Source organism: Pangasianodon hypophthalmus, chromosome 10 (genome assembly GCF_027358585.1).
Source record: "Pangasianodon hypophthalmus isolate fPanHyp1 chromosome 10, fPanHyp1.pri, whole genome shotgun sequence".
Classification (NCBI taxonomy): domain Eukaryota; kingdom Metazoa; phylum Chordata; class Actinopteri; order Siluriformes; family Pangasiidae; genus Pangasianodon; species Pangasianodon hypophthalmus.
The window spans coordinates 8095569-8109395 of NC_069719.1; the positions used below are offsets into that span (position 1 = coordinate 8095569).

The following is a 13827-nucleotide window of genomic DNA, read 5'->3' on the forward strand; positions in this document are numbered from 1 at the left end:
TGGTTCCTTTTTTTTTTTTCTCCTTCTTTCGAACATTCTGCACTGACGGGAGACCTGTCAGGCTTTTTTTTTTTTTGAAACTGTCAGAAAGAGAGAACATTGGCTGCAGATGACTTGGTTCCAGCAGGCATGGCAGGATCCCCTTTTCTGCTCCAAACCACACACTTACAAAACTGCACACCACCCCACCCTGCCTCCAATACCAACACAGCCGTCCTGACCAGAGGCTGTAACGGGCTGCAGGGAGGTCAGTGTTGCAGATCAGAGTCTGTGTGCTGTAGGTTTACGACAACGAAACGACTGTCAAGGTCTAAAACCAGCAGGATGCCAAACCAGAACTGTAGAAAGTTCACTGGTTTATGCTCACTCTGCCAAAGGAATAGCAATTACCAATACGCGATCCAGAGGACAGCCATGTGCATTTGTTTAATGTGAGATCCGGTAAGGCTTTTGCTGTTCGCCACAGCCCTCTTGCCGTAATCAAAGAGAGAGAGAGAGAGTAATATCCTGAGAGTGGCTGACCACAAACTAAAAGCATCGGCCCTGCTCGGCAGAGGAAGGGAGGAGATAAGTGTGATGAGTATGGTGGACATCTTAGCTTGCGGTTTAGAGGGAGCAGCAGTTACACATTTCCATTTCAAAGCATTCATCATAAAAAGTTTTACAGTTCTTTGTCTGAAAGCGAGTTATCATCTTGCTTTTTTTTGTCTGCCAACTTCTCTAAATCTTTATCTAATAATTCTATGACAATAAAGAGGTCTTACGGGAATGTGAGGAACAGTTTTACGGTTAGGAGTAAAACACTAACCTTCTTCTTGCTGCAGTAGATCTGCCATTTCTTCTCAGCAGGCAGGGCAAACATGGCCTCTCTGTTCTTGTCGGTGAGATCCAGTTCATCCTACAGGGAAAAGAGTCGAGTGTGATTGAGCCACTAATGAAACACTCAGAGTATGAACACAGGATATTATACAGAAGGAAAAACAGAAATACTGGACTGTGCTTCCTCAAGCTCAGGTTAAAAATAATTCTAGCTCTGTATAAATGCGGAAAGAATAAGATTTACCAGCATCTAGGCATGAGAGTTATATTTATCATCTGCATACTGTTCCAGATTGAAGCCATACCATGGATACTTAATACATACTCATTTAAAACACCTGTTAAAGTAAGTAAGTCCTGATATTATATATTCACACATATCTTTATACATTAGGGGTGTAACGAAATACCACTATCTGTGTCTGTATCTATATGTGCTATTTGTGTTTAGTGCTCCAAATATATGTATCTGTATCTGCATCCAGATTTAAGCCAAAAGTGGGTGTGGCCTCTTGCAAATATTATATCTGAGTGCTCACTATTGCCCACCTCCTATTCATATCATTCAAGTCTATCAATTTAGAACACACTGTTCTGTTCAATCTGAATAATGTATTTGTGTTCAGTTACTTATACATAAATAACAAACCTCGAAAATGAGAGATCAGCTGGTTTCCCTATATCTATAACTCAAATCCTACCCACAGTCCTCAAAACCAACTGGATAACATGATCCCCCAAGTTGGCTCCAAATTCAGTGGAATTCACATTAAGCTAAACTAATATTGATTCACCTGATCACCACAAATAAAAATATACCTCAAATCTCTCCACACACTTTCATAGTTTCATATTTTGGTTAAACCACTGTCAGAATTTCAGGTACATCCAAAACATTAAATGTACTCAAGGTCAAAGAGAGAATATGAGTTATGCATCAAACTCTGGGATTTCTGGGGTTTGAAGATCGAAAAAGAATAAAGGTTTGCCTTTGTAAATGTGTATTTTTTGTAAAGGAGGGACAGAAAAGATGATTCACAAACTATTCACAGACTATCAAGATGGAAGGAAGTCATATGAGGCCCTGAGCGGACCAACAGGAAACTGTAGAGGCCAATAGCGATCAGCTAGCCAGAGAGAGAGAGACAGAGGTTTATACAAACACTAAACACGTGAAAGAAAGCAGTATTTCTTCTACTGTGGTAAGAGTCATACCCTCATCAATAACAAGGCCTTAAATTAAATTGACGTGGTACCATGTCCAAACCCACTGCTTAACGGACGCAGTTCGGCCCATTATGGGTCAGTGACTTTGGTTTGGCTCAGGTTCTCTAGTCATCACTTCCTCTGTCACTTTTTCTGCTGCTCCAGCTGCAGTTGCTGAATCATGGTATGCGGACAAAGCTGGGGTTTACTGAGGACATGGATATGGCAGAGGCATTCAGGAAACACTTTCCCACCCAGAGCTTTCAGCTGGAAGGGAGGAAGGTGAGATTGATCCCACTGACCTCCACCCTGCACCCTCCACCCAATGAGTGAAGCCTATTAGAATAAGGATGTCTGCGTCCTTATAAGTAGCCTTGACTCACACTTCCCAGCTGCCTACATATTTGCCAGCAAAGTAATGATCTAAATCGCTGATCAGTCTAAAGCTTGTCTGGTTTCAAAGCTTCAGTGTACTTTGCCATGCTTTTTGAGTAGTATGAATAAGAGTCACGATTATTAAGTGGCCAGTTGAGGGCTGAACAAAATACTGTTTATTAAACATTATCTCCATATAGCCTATTGTGGCATTGGAATGGTCTATAAGATCCATAACAAATTATGTTCATATTAACACCAGCTCATCCTTAACTGTCACACATGGTAAGTTTATCATTTTTTTTACTTTAATAGGTGGAAATATATATATCGCAATTACAACGTGTATAATAACAATTTGATTCCGACATGCTATTTTTTTTCATATTAGAAAAGCCCAAGCACAGCTCTATTACCAACTAGGCCAATATTTCAGGGTAAATCTGTTTGCCTAGTACAACATGTAAAAGAAATAGTAAGCAGTGTGGGGAAAAAACTGCCCCTCATGTGACGGGATTAAAACTGTCCTACATACTGACATAAGAGAAACAGATATAGAGAGAAATAAACAGTCATGTGTCCTCTGTGGACCAGATGTTAGCTTAGTGTTGCTGATGTTGCTCAAATAATATCAACAGTCCACTTCCTGCATGTTCCAACACAAATGCCTGCTGGTCTCTCATTCTCACATGCTATAGCAGGATATACGAAAGACTATTTACCATTTATTTTATCATTGTACAATTTCTCTCCATTTAATGAGGTGTTCAAGACTCCAAGTTCTACTTTTATCTTCTACCAAGTTGTTTTTCCAGATAAGATTTCTCTGGAGGCAGTGCCAGGGATGGTTTTTTTTGGTTAAGATGAGCTACAAACACATGGCTGCCACATGTCCACTTGCTTCTCATCTACTCCCGTTGAGCTCTTTAACATTCACATTTTACTGTCACAGACTTTAACCAAAGCTCCCAGTACCCTGAACTTAAATAACCCTGATCCACAGCTGGTATATTCAACATCTTACTGAAACGTACTGGTACAATGAGCACATATATTTGCTGTTTGCTCTATGTACTCATGCGCTGATCATGCCATAACGACGTGCTGCATATGCACAGAAGTTTAGCACTCATATCCGGACTCTTCCGTATCTACGGGAAAGAAGCTGCATGATACAAAAACAAAAACGGAGATTCACATGCAAAGGCAAACTTCCACCAGTTTACAAGGAACCCACTTCAAAAAGATCTGAATGTACGCAATCCAGTTGGTTAATAAAATATTACTGCTTTCAACAAATTCTCCAGATAAACAACGTTTGTATTTTCACTGCTCCTACATGTGTGATGCACTCTCCAGTTAAAAAAATAAGCTCCCATTTGTTTCAGAGTCACATATCTGTGCAAAAACTCAAATCTAATGAATGTGGGCACTGCAGAGTTCCAGTACCCATGATGCATTACAGCGCAGCGTGTGCACTGTGCACTGCTCTAAAGCCTTTTTTTGACCGATTGGAGCCACTAGAGTTTGTGATGTGGTCTCTGCTTTAAAGGACTGAACCAGTCAGCGTGGGCTCATTAAGGTCAGCCTTATTGTGTTTGGATTTTGGTTTTAGAGCTAAAATAAGGGCCTGGTAAGCTTGAAGCTTTAGCCAAAAGGAGGGAATGTCACAATTGGTAATGTTTGCACAGTGCAGATCTACCCTTGTCGCTAGTACCCTTTGATTTGGGCTTGGAAGGTCACTGAAATTTGGTAGACAGTCTCCTGTAGACAGAGCTGCAGTTGTGCCATATTCTTTCCATTATTTAATAATGGATTTAATGATGCTACATGGGATGTTCAAAGTTTGATTTTTCTTGTTGTTGCTTTTTTTTTTTACAACTGATCCGTGACTGATACAAACCCTGCACTTGTTTTGATAGCTCTTTGGTCTTCATGATGCTATTTATTAGGTATTTTCTCTAACAAACTGGGGCCTTCCAGAAACAGATGTATTTATATACTGAGATCATATGACACTTTAACTGCACACAACTCACACTATTTAACTAATTATGTAACTTCTGATCGCAAATGATTGCCGCAGAAATAATTGAGGAGTTTCACAGCAATAGGGGTAAATACCTATTGTAAGCACTACTGCAATTTTTTTTTTTTTTTTTTTTACATTTTTTATTTGTAAATAATTTTTGCAACCTATATTGAACCCTTATTAAGTATCATTTCTAGGTTGAAAGTCCAATGGAGGTGAATACTTGCAAGCCAATGCAAAAACAGTTACACATACTTTTCCATATCATATGCAACTTTCTCTGACACTGTAGTTCTACTTATAAAATGCTTTAATTTTTTTTTACCCATGTTTCTCATAAGTTAGCCATTGATAATTCCCACTCGTTATCTTTGTCTCCTTCTGTCGCATGACAGCTACCAATCCAGGATGATGAGATGTACTTCCTGAGCTCATACAGCATCACTGGGGAACAGAAAAAACTTGGGAAGAATGCACATGATCAGCTGGTATCGCTCTGATCTACAGAGAAGAGATGAATGATATTCCTCCCTCACAGAGAGCAGAACCATTTGTACTTTCTTGGACTCTTGCCTATGGATGGCCGTCGCATTATCAGGATTAACGCTTGGATGAATCCTTGAGACAGCTGCACCACTTGGGAGCCTGTGATGTCTTTCCAATCATTATCGAAAATTTTAAGTAACTACAAGAACATCAAGGAATTAATAGTCAAATGCCTTGAAGGCATCACCCTGACCTCACAGTGGTTTTATTATTATTGGCATATTGATTCTTTATTTATGACGCTTGCCAAGGAAATATACAAAAGGCAAAATGTTTTCCCCTCAAAAGTATTTTATTTCATCCCACTTTCCTACTACATTGTGATTTGGGGAGGTGCCCTCTATGTGGAGGTTATCATAAAAAAAAATAATAAATAACCTACACAATCCAAAACCAACAGTGCCTTAGTTCTGACAGGGCCATTCCAACTTCCTGTAAAGCAGTATTTATTATAACAGAAATAAGATTCATGTTTTGTCTCCATCCCTTCAAATGTTGTATGTCACTTTGTATTTGTCTTTCCTTCATGCTGTGCACAAAGTATAGCTTTGCATGCACCGCAACCGAGCTATATAGAAGTTAAATGTGGCTTTTTGTGGCCACAACAAAAACAGCTTTTCTTCCACATTCCCGAGCGTTCACCCGTCTGCCGTGCCTGCCTTCGGCCAAGTCCAGATATTTACCATAACTAAACTGCAAGTCGTTTCATTTTGTCAAGAATGAGGCTGCCGTGCTTGGTCTAAGCACTCCCATATGTCCAGCACACTTGATTTGATTCGTACCAATGAGCACTTCTATGCTCATAGCTGAAAACACAGCATGTGGAGCTCCTGTCTAAACAGTGCGCCACTCTTATAATGTAACTTAAATGTGTAAGAGCATGCTGTTTTCCTAAGGGAGTCAGGAACTGTAAGGCAGAATGAGCAGATGTTTATGCACTTGCAGACTTGATCAACAAAGTCAGCTGTGTAATTACAGATAAGTCAAGCTTCAAGTCCTGTGCCATGTTAAAGAAGAATTTAAAGATGCTTTAACATGGATTGTCTAACATGCATGCATTCTGGCCTGAGCCCGCTTTCCACCCCAGGCCAAAGTGCAATTGCTGGCAACAGAAACAAGTTGGCACAGAGACCCCATGGAATCACTAATATATGCATGTTTGATTCTTAAGCGTTGGCCAGAAACACAATTTCTGGACCATCACATGTGCAACACCAACTAACTTCAATTAGCGTGTGAATAAATCAACAAGTGCATGTCTTAGATTGAAATGTGAAATTGTACCTACCATTAACTGCATCATTGCCATATATATATATATATATATATATATATATATATATATACACACACACACACACACACATACATCTGAGTGAATAGGTGATAGAGTTTGATTTATGATTAGCTTTGCTAGCAGTGAGGCAAAAGGACTGAGCACCTACCACCAGTTCAGAAAAGCGGGCATTCAGTTCCTCCTCCGGGGGCATTGGGGCGCTGAACTCGAGCAGCTGCAGGGGAACACTGTCCTTCAGGTTAATCTCAGGGGGCTCGCTGCTGCCGAAGCAGCACAGAAGGCCCAGGCCGGGCCGCGTGCGCTTCCGGGGAGGCATCCTCTCCGCGCTGGATGGGCCAAACAAGCCAAGTCTGCTATCTAGGCTGCATGGTCTGAAAAGAGAGGAAAGTGCATGATCAGGACACAAGTCAGGTTAAAGCACATACAAACCACATCATAACTGCTAGAAACCTCTCAGTGAAAAGCCAAACAGGCAGCGGACAGACCTCCATGACTGACAAGGCCTTGTTTAATAAGTTTCAAAGCAAAAGTTTTATGATTCAACCACAGAAATGGTGCTGACATGCACAGAGGGTCCCACCGAGGTTTACTGACCCCCATCCTTGGAGTCATAGTGTTACAATGATCGTGCATTTGTGTACATCTTATAAACACATAAATGTCTGCAGTCACTGACCGTGGAAGCTTTGCCTTCCAGGCCCACAGCTCCGGGTCTGGTTTCACAAAAGCATGGAAGCACAAGGGTTTAACAAAATTGTTAAATGCTGGATATGGCATTACTTTAAACACGCTTTCCAAAAGTTAACAAGATCCTGAAACTATATTACTTTTGGGAAGTTCATCCTAACTGCAAAACCCCAGAATGACAGCAAGAGAGAAAAAGCAGGTTGAAGTTGGAAACAGCCATAGAGCTTCAATCTTTCAGATGTTTGGAGTGGAGGATGTTAAGCCTTGGATAGAAAAAGCATTCATTTCTCCTCAACCATGTTGTAGGCTGTGTGGGCACAGAGATGGGAGCAGCCTGGCACCGTTTTATGTGCACTGGCATAAGGTTGGATGGCACAAAGACCTTTCTGTTGTAGCGCACAGAGAAGAAAGACGGAATGAAGGGAGGGGAGGGAAAAGCCGGCCGTACCCAGCACGCTCTCACCCTCTCACCAGAACCAGAATAATAAAGGGAGGAAAATGGCTCAGTGTTAACTAGGAGCTGCCTGCTCTCTCAAATGCATCCACTTCAATCAGGGCTTCAAAACATTGCTTCTAGAGAGGACAGAATGTCATACCAGTGCTCATACATCAACTTGTACACATCAATATCGAAAGCAAATAAACAAAAAAATGGCACCTTATTCCATGTACTTCACAAATACAGACAACCATCAGTATTTCGGATTTTTCACCATGTCTCCAAAAGCCATAACTATTATGATGATTATTAGCTCTGCCATAGCTTCCCATCTACTCATCTTTAAAAAAAACTAATTCTCATTGCTTCTAAATTTAAGTGTTCACTGAATCCAGCTGTCCATACACCATTTTCCCCACGGTAAATGTATTTTTATTGCTTTCTCTAAGAATAGTTCAGTGGTAAATTCTTTATGAGTGTCCCCCGTTTAGTGCAAATGTGCAAATGAGAGGTTATAGCAGCAAAAGCAGGAAACCATAGTTTTCTTTCTCATGTGCTTGGATGGGCAAAACATTATATTACAGTTAGACTGCCACATGTGCATATTTTGAAATGCCTCACTATACATTAACACGCATTGCTAAACCCACGATGATCAAGTTAAACATCATGGTTTGTTGTTCTGCATTCGACTATCATTTCTGTTTGCTCTCCAACATAGAAACATCTGAAGTAAGTCAGGATAATCACACATCACAAATAAAAGGTCTCATAATGTGACCAACAGTACTGCACTTACCAATACTGCAGTAATGATTAACAATGACATGCAATCCTAATGAGGATACAGAATACAGCACAGGTTACGGGTACGAAAATATTCAAATAGAGAAAAGACATTCTATTCAGAGTGCCTGAAAATCTGAGTGGGAAATGCATGTTAACCAGAACTGCCAAAAGATGGCAGTTTTAAGTGTATGGGTAAGAGGACTCCCTCGTCTGTTGTTTCCATGGAAACACACTGCCATGTTCATGGCAGATTCAGCACTCCTATATGTCAGTACTGAATGTGTGATTAACATGACGATGATTCTCGTCTGCTATTTGATCTATATTAAGTCAAATAACCAGTCAGTCAGTTTTCTGTCATCAACTCAGTTGAAGCAATGATGGTTTCTGACGTTTTTTTTGTCTGCATCCTTTTGTGAAGAAATAAAGATCTTCTGCCATATTCTTGGCTGTCCAATCTGTTCAAAAAACACACTAAAAATTACATTGAACATTACTTTGTGTTTGTTTCTCTTTGACTACTCCAGAGGTCATATATGCTTCTGGTTGTTGCACGCCTCTTCACACTCACCTGATAAGAGGCAATCTACATGACCTCAATACAAGATTACAATTCCAATCCAACTGACACTCAACACACAATCTCTGAAAATAAGTTTGCACTCAGACATGCAGCCTGACTTTTGCACAATACAGCGCAGAAATGTAGGCCAAGATATCAGTCACTCATACACAAACACGACTATGAATGCAAAGTAAGACACGCCACAGGAAAGGAGCGAGGGCAAGGAACACAAAGATTTGGACTGTAAACGGAAATACACTGATTGCCCATCCTGTCTGAATTAGCCCTAATGGTTCAGTAAGGACTAATGAAGATTTCCCTCATTCCCATATCCATTTACAAGGGCAGGTGAGGGAGGACACCTAAAGCAGGAACTAGGTTTCACTGTTTTAAAAAGGGTGGGGTACATCCATCTAAAAGGGGGTAAATGATAGCAGTACTCCAAACTCAACATTCGCCCTTCCTTACCAGTGACACCAATGACACCATTGACCATCTAGCAGAAGAGCAGTTTAGTCACTAATTTCCAGAGATTGCACCATTCTGTCCACTTGGTAAGACAATACCACTTATCTGAAAGGCTAAAGGCTGACCACACTTCCTCTATTGCCTACAAGTTTGGCCACCACATCTTTTCACTTATGCACCTCTTGGAAGAAAGTTCCAACCTCTCAACTTACCATACAAATACAAATGCTTGATTTCACCATTATTTCACTGAGAGACAGAGTAATCCCATTATCCATTTCCTTTCATTTGAGAAATTGGCTTATTGCATTTCCCCTGAACTCTTGACCTGTCCTATCTGTAACACACTGTTACTTCAGAGCAACAGGTTTACCATTGCCACTCTGACTTTTATACCTTTGCTCAAGAGCCCAACCTTGGTTCTCTGGCCGACATAGGATCTGAACTCACAACCTTTGGACCACTGGCTCAGACCACTAAAGGATGAGGCACCAGGCAAAAGGCGAACACTACAAGAACTCCAAATGGGGTTACACTAACTATACTTCCAGATGTTCAATGTTTCTTGACACTTCAGACAGCAAACACATTTCCTTAGTCTACTGCTGTGAGAGGAGTGAGACTTTTGCTTTGGAAACAATAGGAGAAAGTACTCAACTCAAACAGACATACACTGGAATAGCCTGACTAATGGTGGTGTGATTATTCTTCACTGGTCTATTCTCTCATCTGCAGATTACTCCAAGTTTTCATTAAATCAGAGAACAGAGTGACATGACATCTTATTGCTTTGTGAGCACTTTATCCAATCTCATAGGTTCCAGATAAGTTCTCTGTAGGTGTTATGCTCAAACATGGTACAGGAGTAGTTCAAATGTGACTAGATTTAGTTTTGCTGGGTCTAAGTCTGCCAATCAGACACATACGAAATCATTTACATCACCATAACCACCATAACAAAACAGTAAAACCTGAAGATCCAAAATTGTGTATTCCGACAAATCACAAATATTCATCTCTATCTTACACAATCTGACTCAACTATTGTCCAATTTGTGGATTGGGAGTGCAAATAATCACGGTAGAAGAGGTGGAATTTGTCAGAATATGGATGGGAATATAACATGGTACTGGAGTTCTTGCTACCATTCTCAGAGTTGATCAACGAATTGCTCACCCATCTCTTAATTGTATTCCACAACCTAGTGAATGGTAGTCCCAAGCAACCCCCTGACCATGCTTGTTTCAACAATGAGAATCAGTCAGTCAGTCAGTGAGGAAAGAAAGGCCTCTTCTAGGCCAGACCATGGGATGGGATACCACGTACAAATGCAAACACACATCCAATCACAACTAGGGGAAAATTTAGAATAGCCAATTCAACTACCAGCATGTTTCAGGGAAACCAGAGAACATGGAGGAAACTCATACAGACATGGGGAGAACATACAAAACTCTACACAGACAGCAACTTGAGCTCAGGACTGAACCAGTGATCCTTAAACTGCGAGGCAATGATGCTACCTGCCGCTGGCCTCAATGTCAATATGTAGCAGTAAAAAAAAAAGAAAAAATCACAGTATGCTGGTTTTGTCCATAAGTGGTAAGCTTACTCCATTGCATCAGCACCTACATCAGCCACCTTCACTTGTTGCCACATGAAAGAAATCTCTGATGGTTTTGTAGACTATAGAATGGATACCCTTAAGAAATTGCTTCTGTCAACAGTTAATTCAGAAAACACTCATACTTTGCAGAAACATAGTGCCCGAGTGGTTCTAAGCTTCTGCAGATGCACTTTGCAGCAATTAAATGTGTGCATGCCTTGCAAAGTCCTTCACAGCCAGCAGTAAGGAAATGTGTCCTCTGCAAAGCAAGGTGAGGAAAATTAATCTCTAATTAGTGGTGAAAAATCAATGATGACATGGCATCAGCACTGAATGGTGAGAAGGAAAGGAATAAACGTAGGGACATTTTTGCATGCACCCTGGTGAAAGAAGCATAAAGCATACACATGTAGTAGTATTGTATTACATTGTATTAAGTCTCTGTGATATTGGCTGCACACATGCAAAACACAGGCCTCGAGGCAGAGTACGTCCACTGTGCATGCTCCAAAGAGCAGTGGTGCAGAGAGAACACAGACAGATAGCGAAAACTGCTTCCAATTCTTATTCTGCCCCATCACCTCAGCCTACAAGGCTGCTGGAAGTAGGTCAGCAGAGGAGAAGAGAAAGAGAGGGAGAAAAGAAGTGTGTGTCAGTGTCACACACATCCATAACCTCCACAAATACATATCGTTCTTTAAATTCATCCAACTATTCTGTCTCAGTTCCTCGCTCATGGCTGTTGAGCTCTGCGCAGTGATATAGTATTCACAAACATGAACAATTCTGGTCACGCATTCATTCATTCTGGCTCTCTTTACAACCCCCTCGTTCACGATAAGACACACACATCCCTCCAATTCCCAGAGAAATCCCTTCTACACAGCCATCTTTTTAAACCCACATGAAGTGTGGCTCTCCATATCTAATCTATCATGAACAGCTGGTGCTAATGTAAATGTGCTACATCATTTCAGCACGTGAAGCCAATCCTCACCTTCTGGCTCCAATCACTAGCATTCCCCCACTGACAAAGTGGATCTTCTCTTTATTATTTCTCACTAATGATGAAGCTCAGTCCCAGAGATAGAAGCAAACTGTATTCAAGAAATATATCTGGCTGGGATAGGAAAAGAAAAATGTCTCTAGTACAAGAATGCATGGCCATCACTGGTCGGCTTAGTAATGCTATTCCTGGTGTTCTACTATAAATGAATATACATGAACATGTGTACTCCTATCAACCAATCCAACTGGTCAGAAAGTTTTTTTCCACTGACAGGCAATCTATAAATTAACTGATATCTTGATTTCATGTAACCTTTACGACTTTAAAGTTCAAAACTACCACATATTGTATGCATATTCCATAAAGGGTCTATTATTGACATTTTAATAAAAATATACTGCCCATTTTATATCATTTTTTCACAAAAAAGAACTGCAAAAATTACTGTATGGTTATGAATACTTGAACAATTGTGTCTAAGCGATAAACACATGCAAATCTTCACTGTTATCCACTATTCATGTGCTTAAGAATAGCTGATAAAAATTGGAATTAAATGTTAAATTATGGCCAGCATGGAAGAAATGCACAGGGACCAGGGTGTGTGTGGCCTGTTGAAGCACATGACTGGCATCCCTGCGAGCAATATCGATGGCATATGACTCGATTTCCGTGTGCATCAGTACATTCTGCTTTGAGCAGACACAGTCCCACACACAAACACACACACAGCTACTGTAAAGGCTGTTTGTCAGGCTTGCACACAGCACTGGCCTCTAGCACTGTATAACCACAGCAGATGAATGCAGTGATGCCTCACACACCTCCTCCATGGCAGCATGACCAAACTGCTGCCTACCGTGTGCCCTACAGGTCTCAAAGCACGCTTTATCTTCCTTCATCAGGATTCATCTGTAAAACACCCACAGCTCTCAGTCTGGGGGTCCCACTCACTACACAGTACTTACAACATGACAGCGGCTGGCATTCATGGCATGTATGAGCCGAATTTTAACGAGAAAGCTAACGGTAAACAGTGCACAACATATAAATTTGCTAAGCTCTGAGAGAAAAGCATATGAAAGGCTGCATAAACAAAATTATTCTACAGAAGGTTGAAATCATTATTTAATATTTTCCAAAATAATTGTGATTAAATTTCCTAGATTAAATAAGTAAGGAGTAAAACACTATGGAGCGTGCTATATGAAAATGAGTCTCCATCATTGAACAGTTGATAACTTCAACAAAATAGACTTCAAGTTAAAACTACAATGAATTCAGAAATGACTCTGATGCTCATATTAATAAGTTGCTCATAAGTTTCTGGTTACACAGTTGCACTTTTGGTCTACACGGTATACAGTTACAGGGAAATTATCAGGTATCACCCAGATGAGGACGGGTTCCCTTCTGAGTCTGGTTCTCCTCAAGGTTTCTTCTTCATGTCATCTCAGGGAGTTTTTCCTTGCCACCATCATCTCTGGCTTGCTCATTAGGGATGAATTTATAAATGTAAAATCTATATCCAGAATTTATATATTTCTGTAAAGCTGCTTTGTGACAATGTCTATTATTAAAAGCTTTATACAAATAAAATTGAATTGAATGTGATGCAGCCTGAGACAAAGCATAGCTACTATAACCCCAATTTCCAATAACAGCATGTCCCAAAGTGTTTCATTATTATTATTCTTATACCAATGCAATTTGTCAACGAATACAGTTTTTAATTTATTAATGAATACCATGTCACAGTTTTTAACTCATTTAATGTTGTGGAACACCCACGGAACAAGTTAGTTCCTGTTATCACTTACAATATGACAGCTATAAATAATAAGACAAAAACAAAAACCCTGCAGCTTGTCATATTACAGAGAAACAGGAAAACACAAAGTCCTCTGTCCTGAGACTCTCCCATGGTGAAAAACTTGTTTACCGTTACAAAGCACTGACACTGGAGACTCCTCCCATAAACATTAAAT

The 13827-nt window shown here is 40.3% G+C and overlaps 1 protein-coding gene across 3 annotated transcripts in view; it reads right to left on the reverse strand.

Annotated features, from left to right (window-relative positions):
* daam2 (dishevelled associated activator of morphogenesis 2) overlaps window positions 1–13827 on the reverse strand; it is a 104258-nt gene that overhangs the window by 57537 nt on the left and 32894 nt on the right. For all 3 annotated transcript variants that reach the window (XM_053237492.1, XM_026944154.3, XM_053237491.1), the window contains exons 2-3: window positions 6424–6646; window positions 809–898 (exon numbers count right to left, since the gene is read on the reverse strand). In XM_053237492.1, the coding sequence (XP_053093467.1) occupies window positions 809–898; window positions 6424–6591 (258 nt within the window). In that variant the 5' untranslated portion in view covers window positions 6592–6646. The remainder of the gene's footprint in view (window positions 1–808; window positions 899–6423; window positions 6647–13827) is intronic.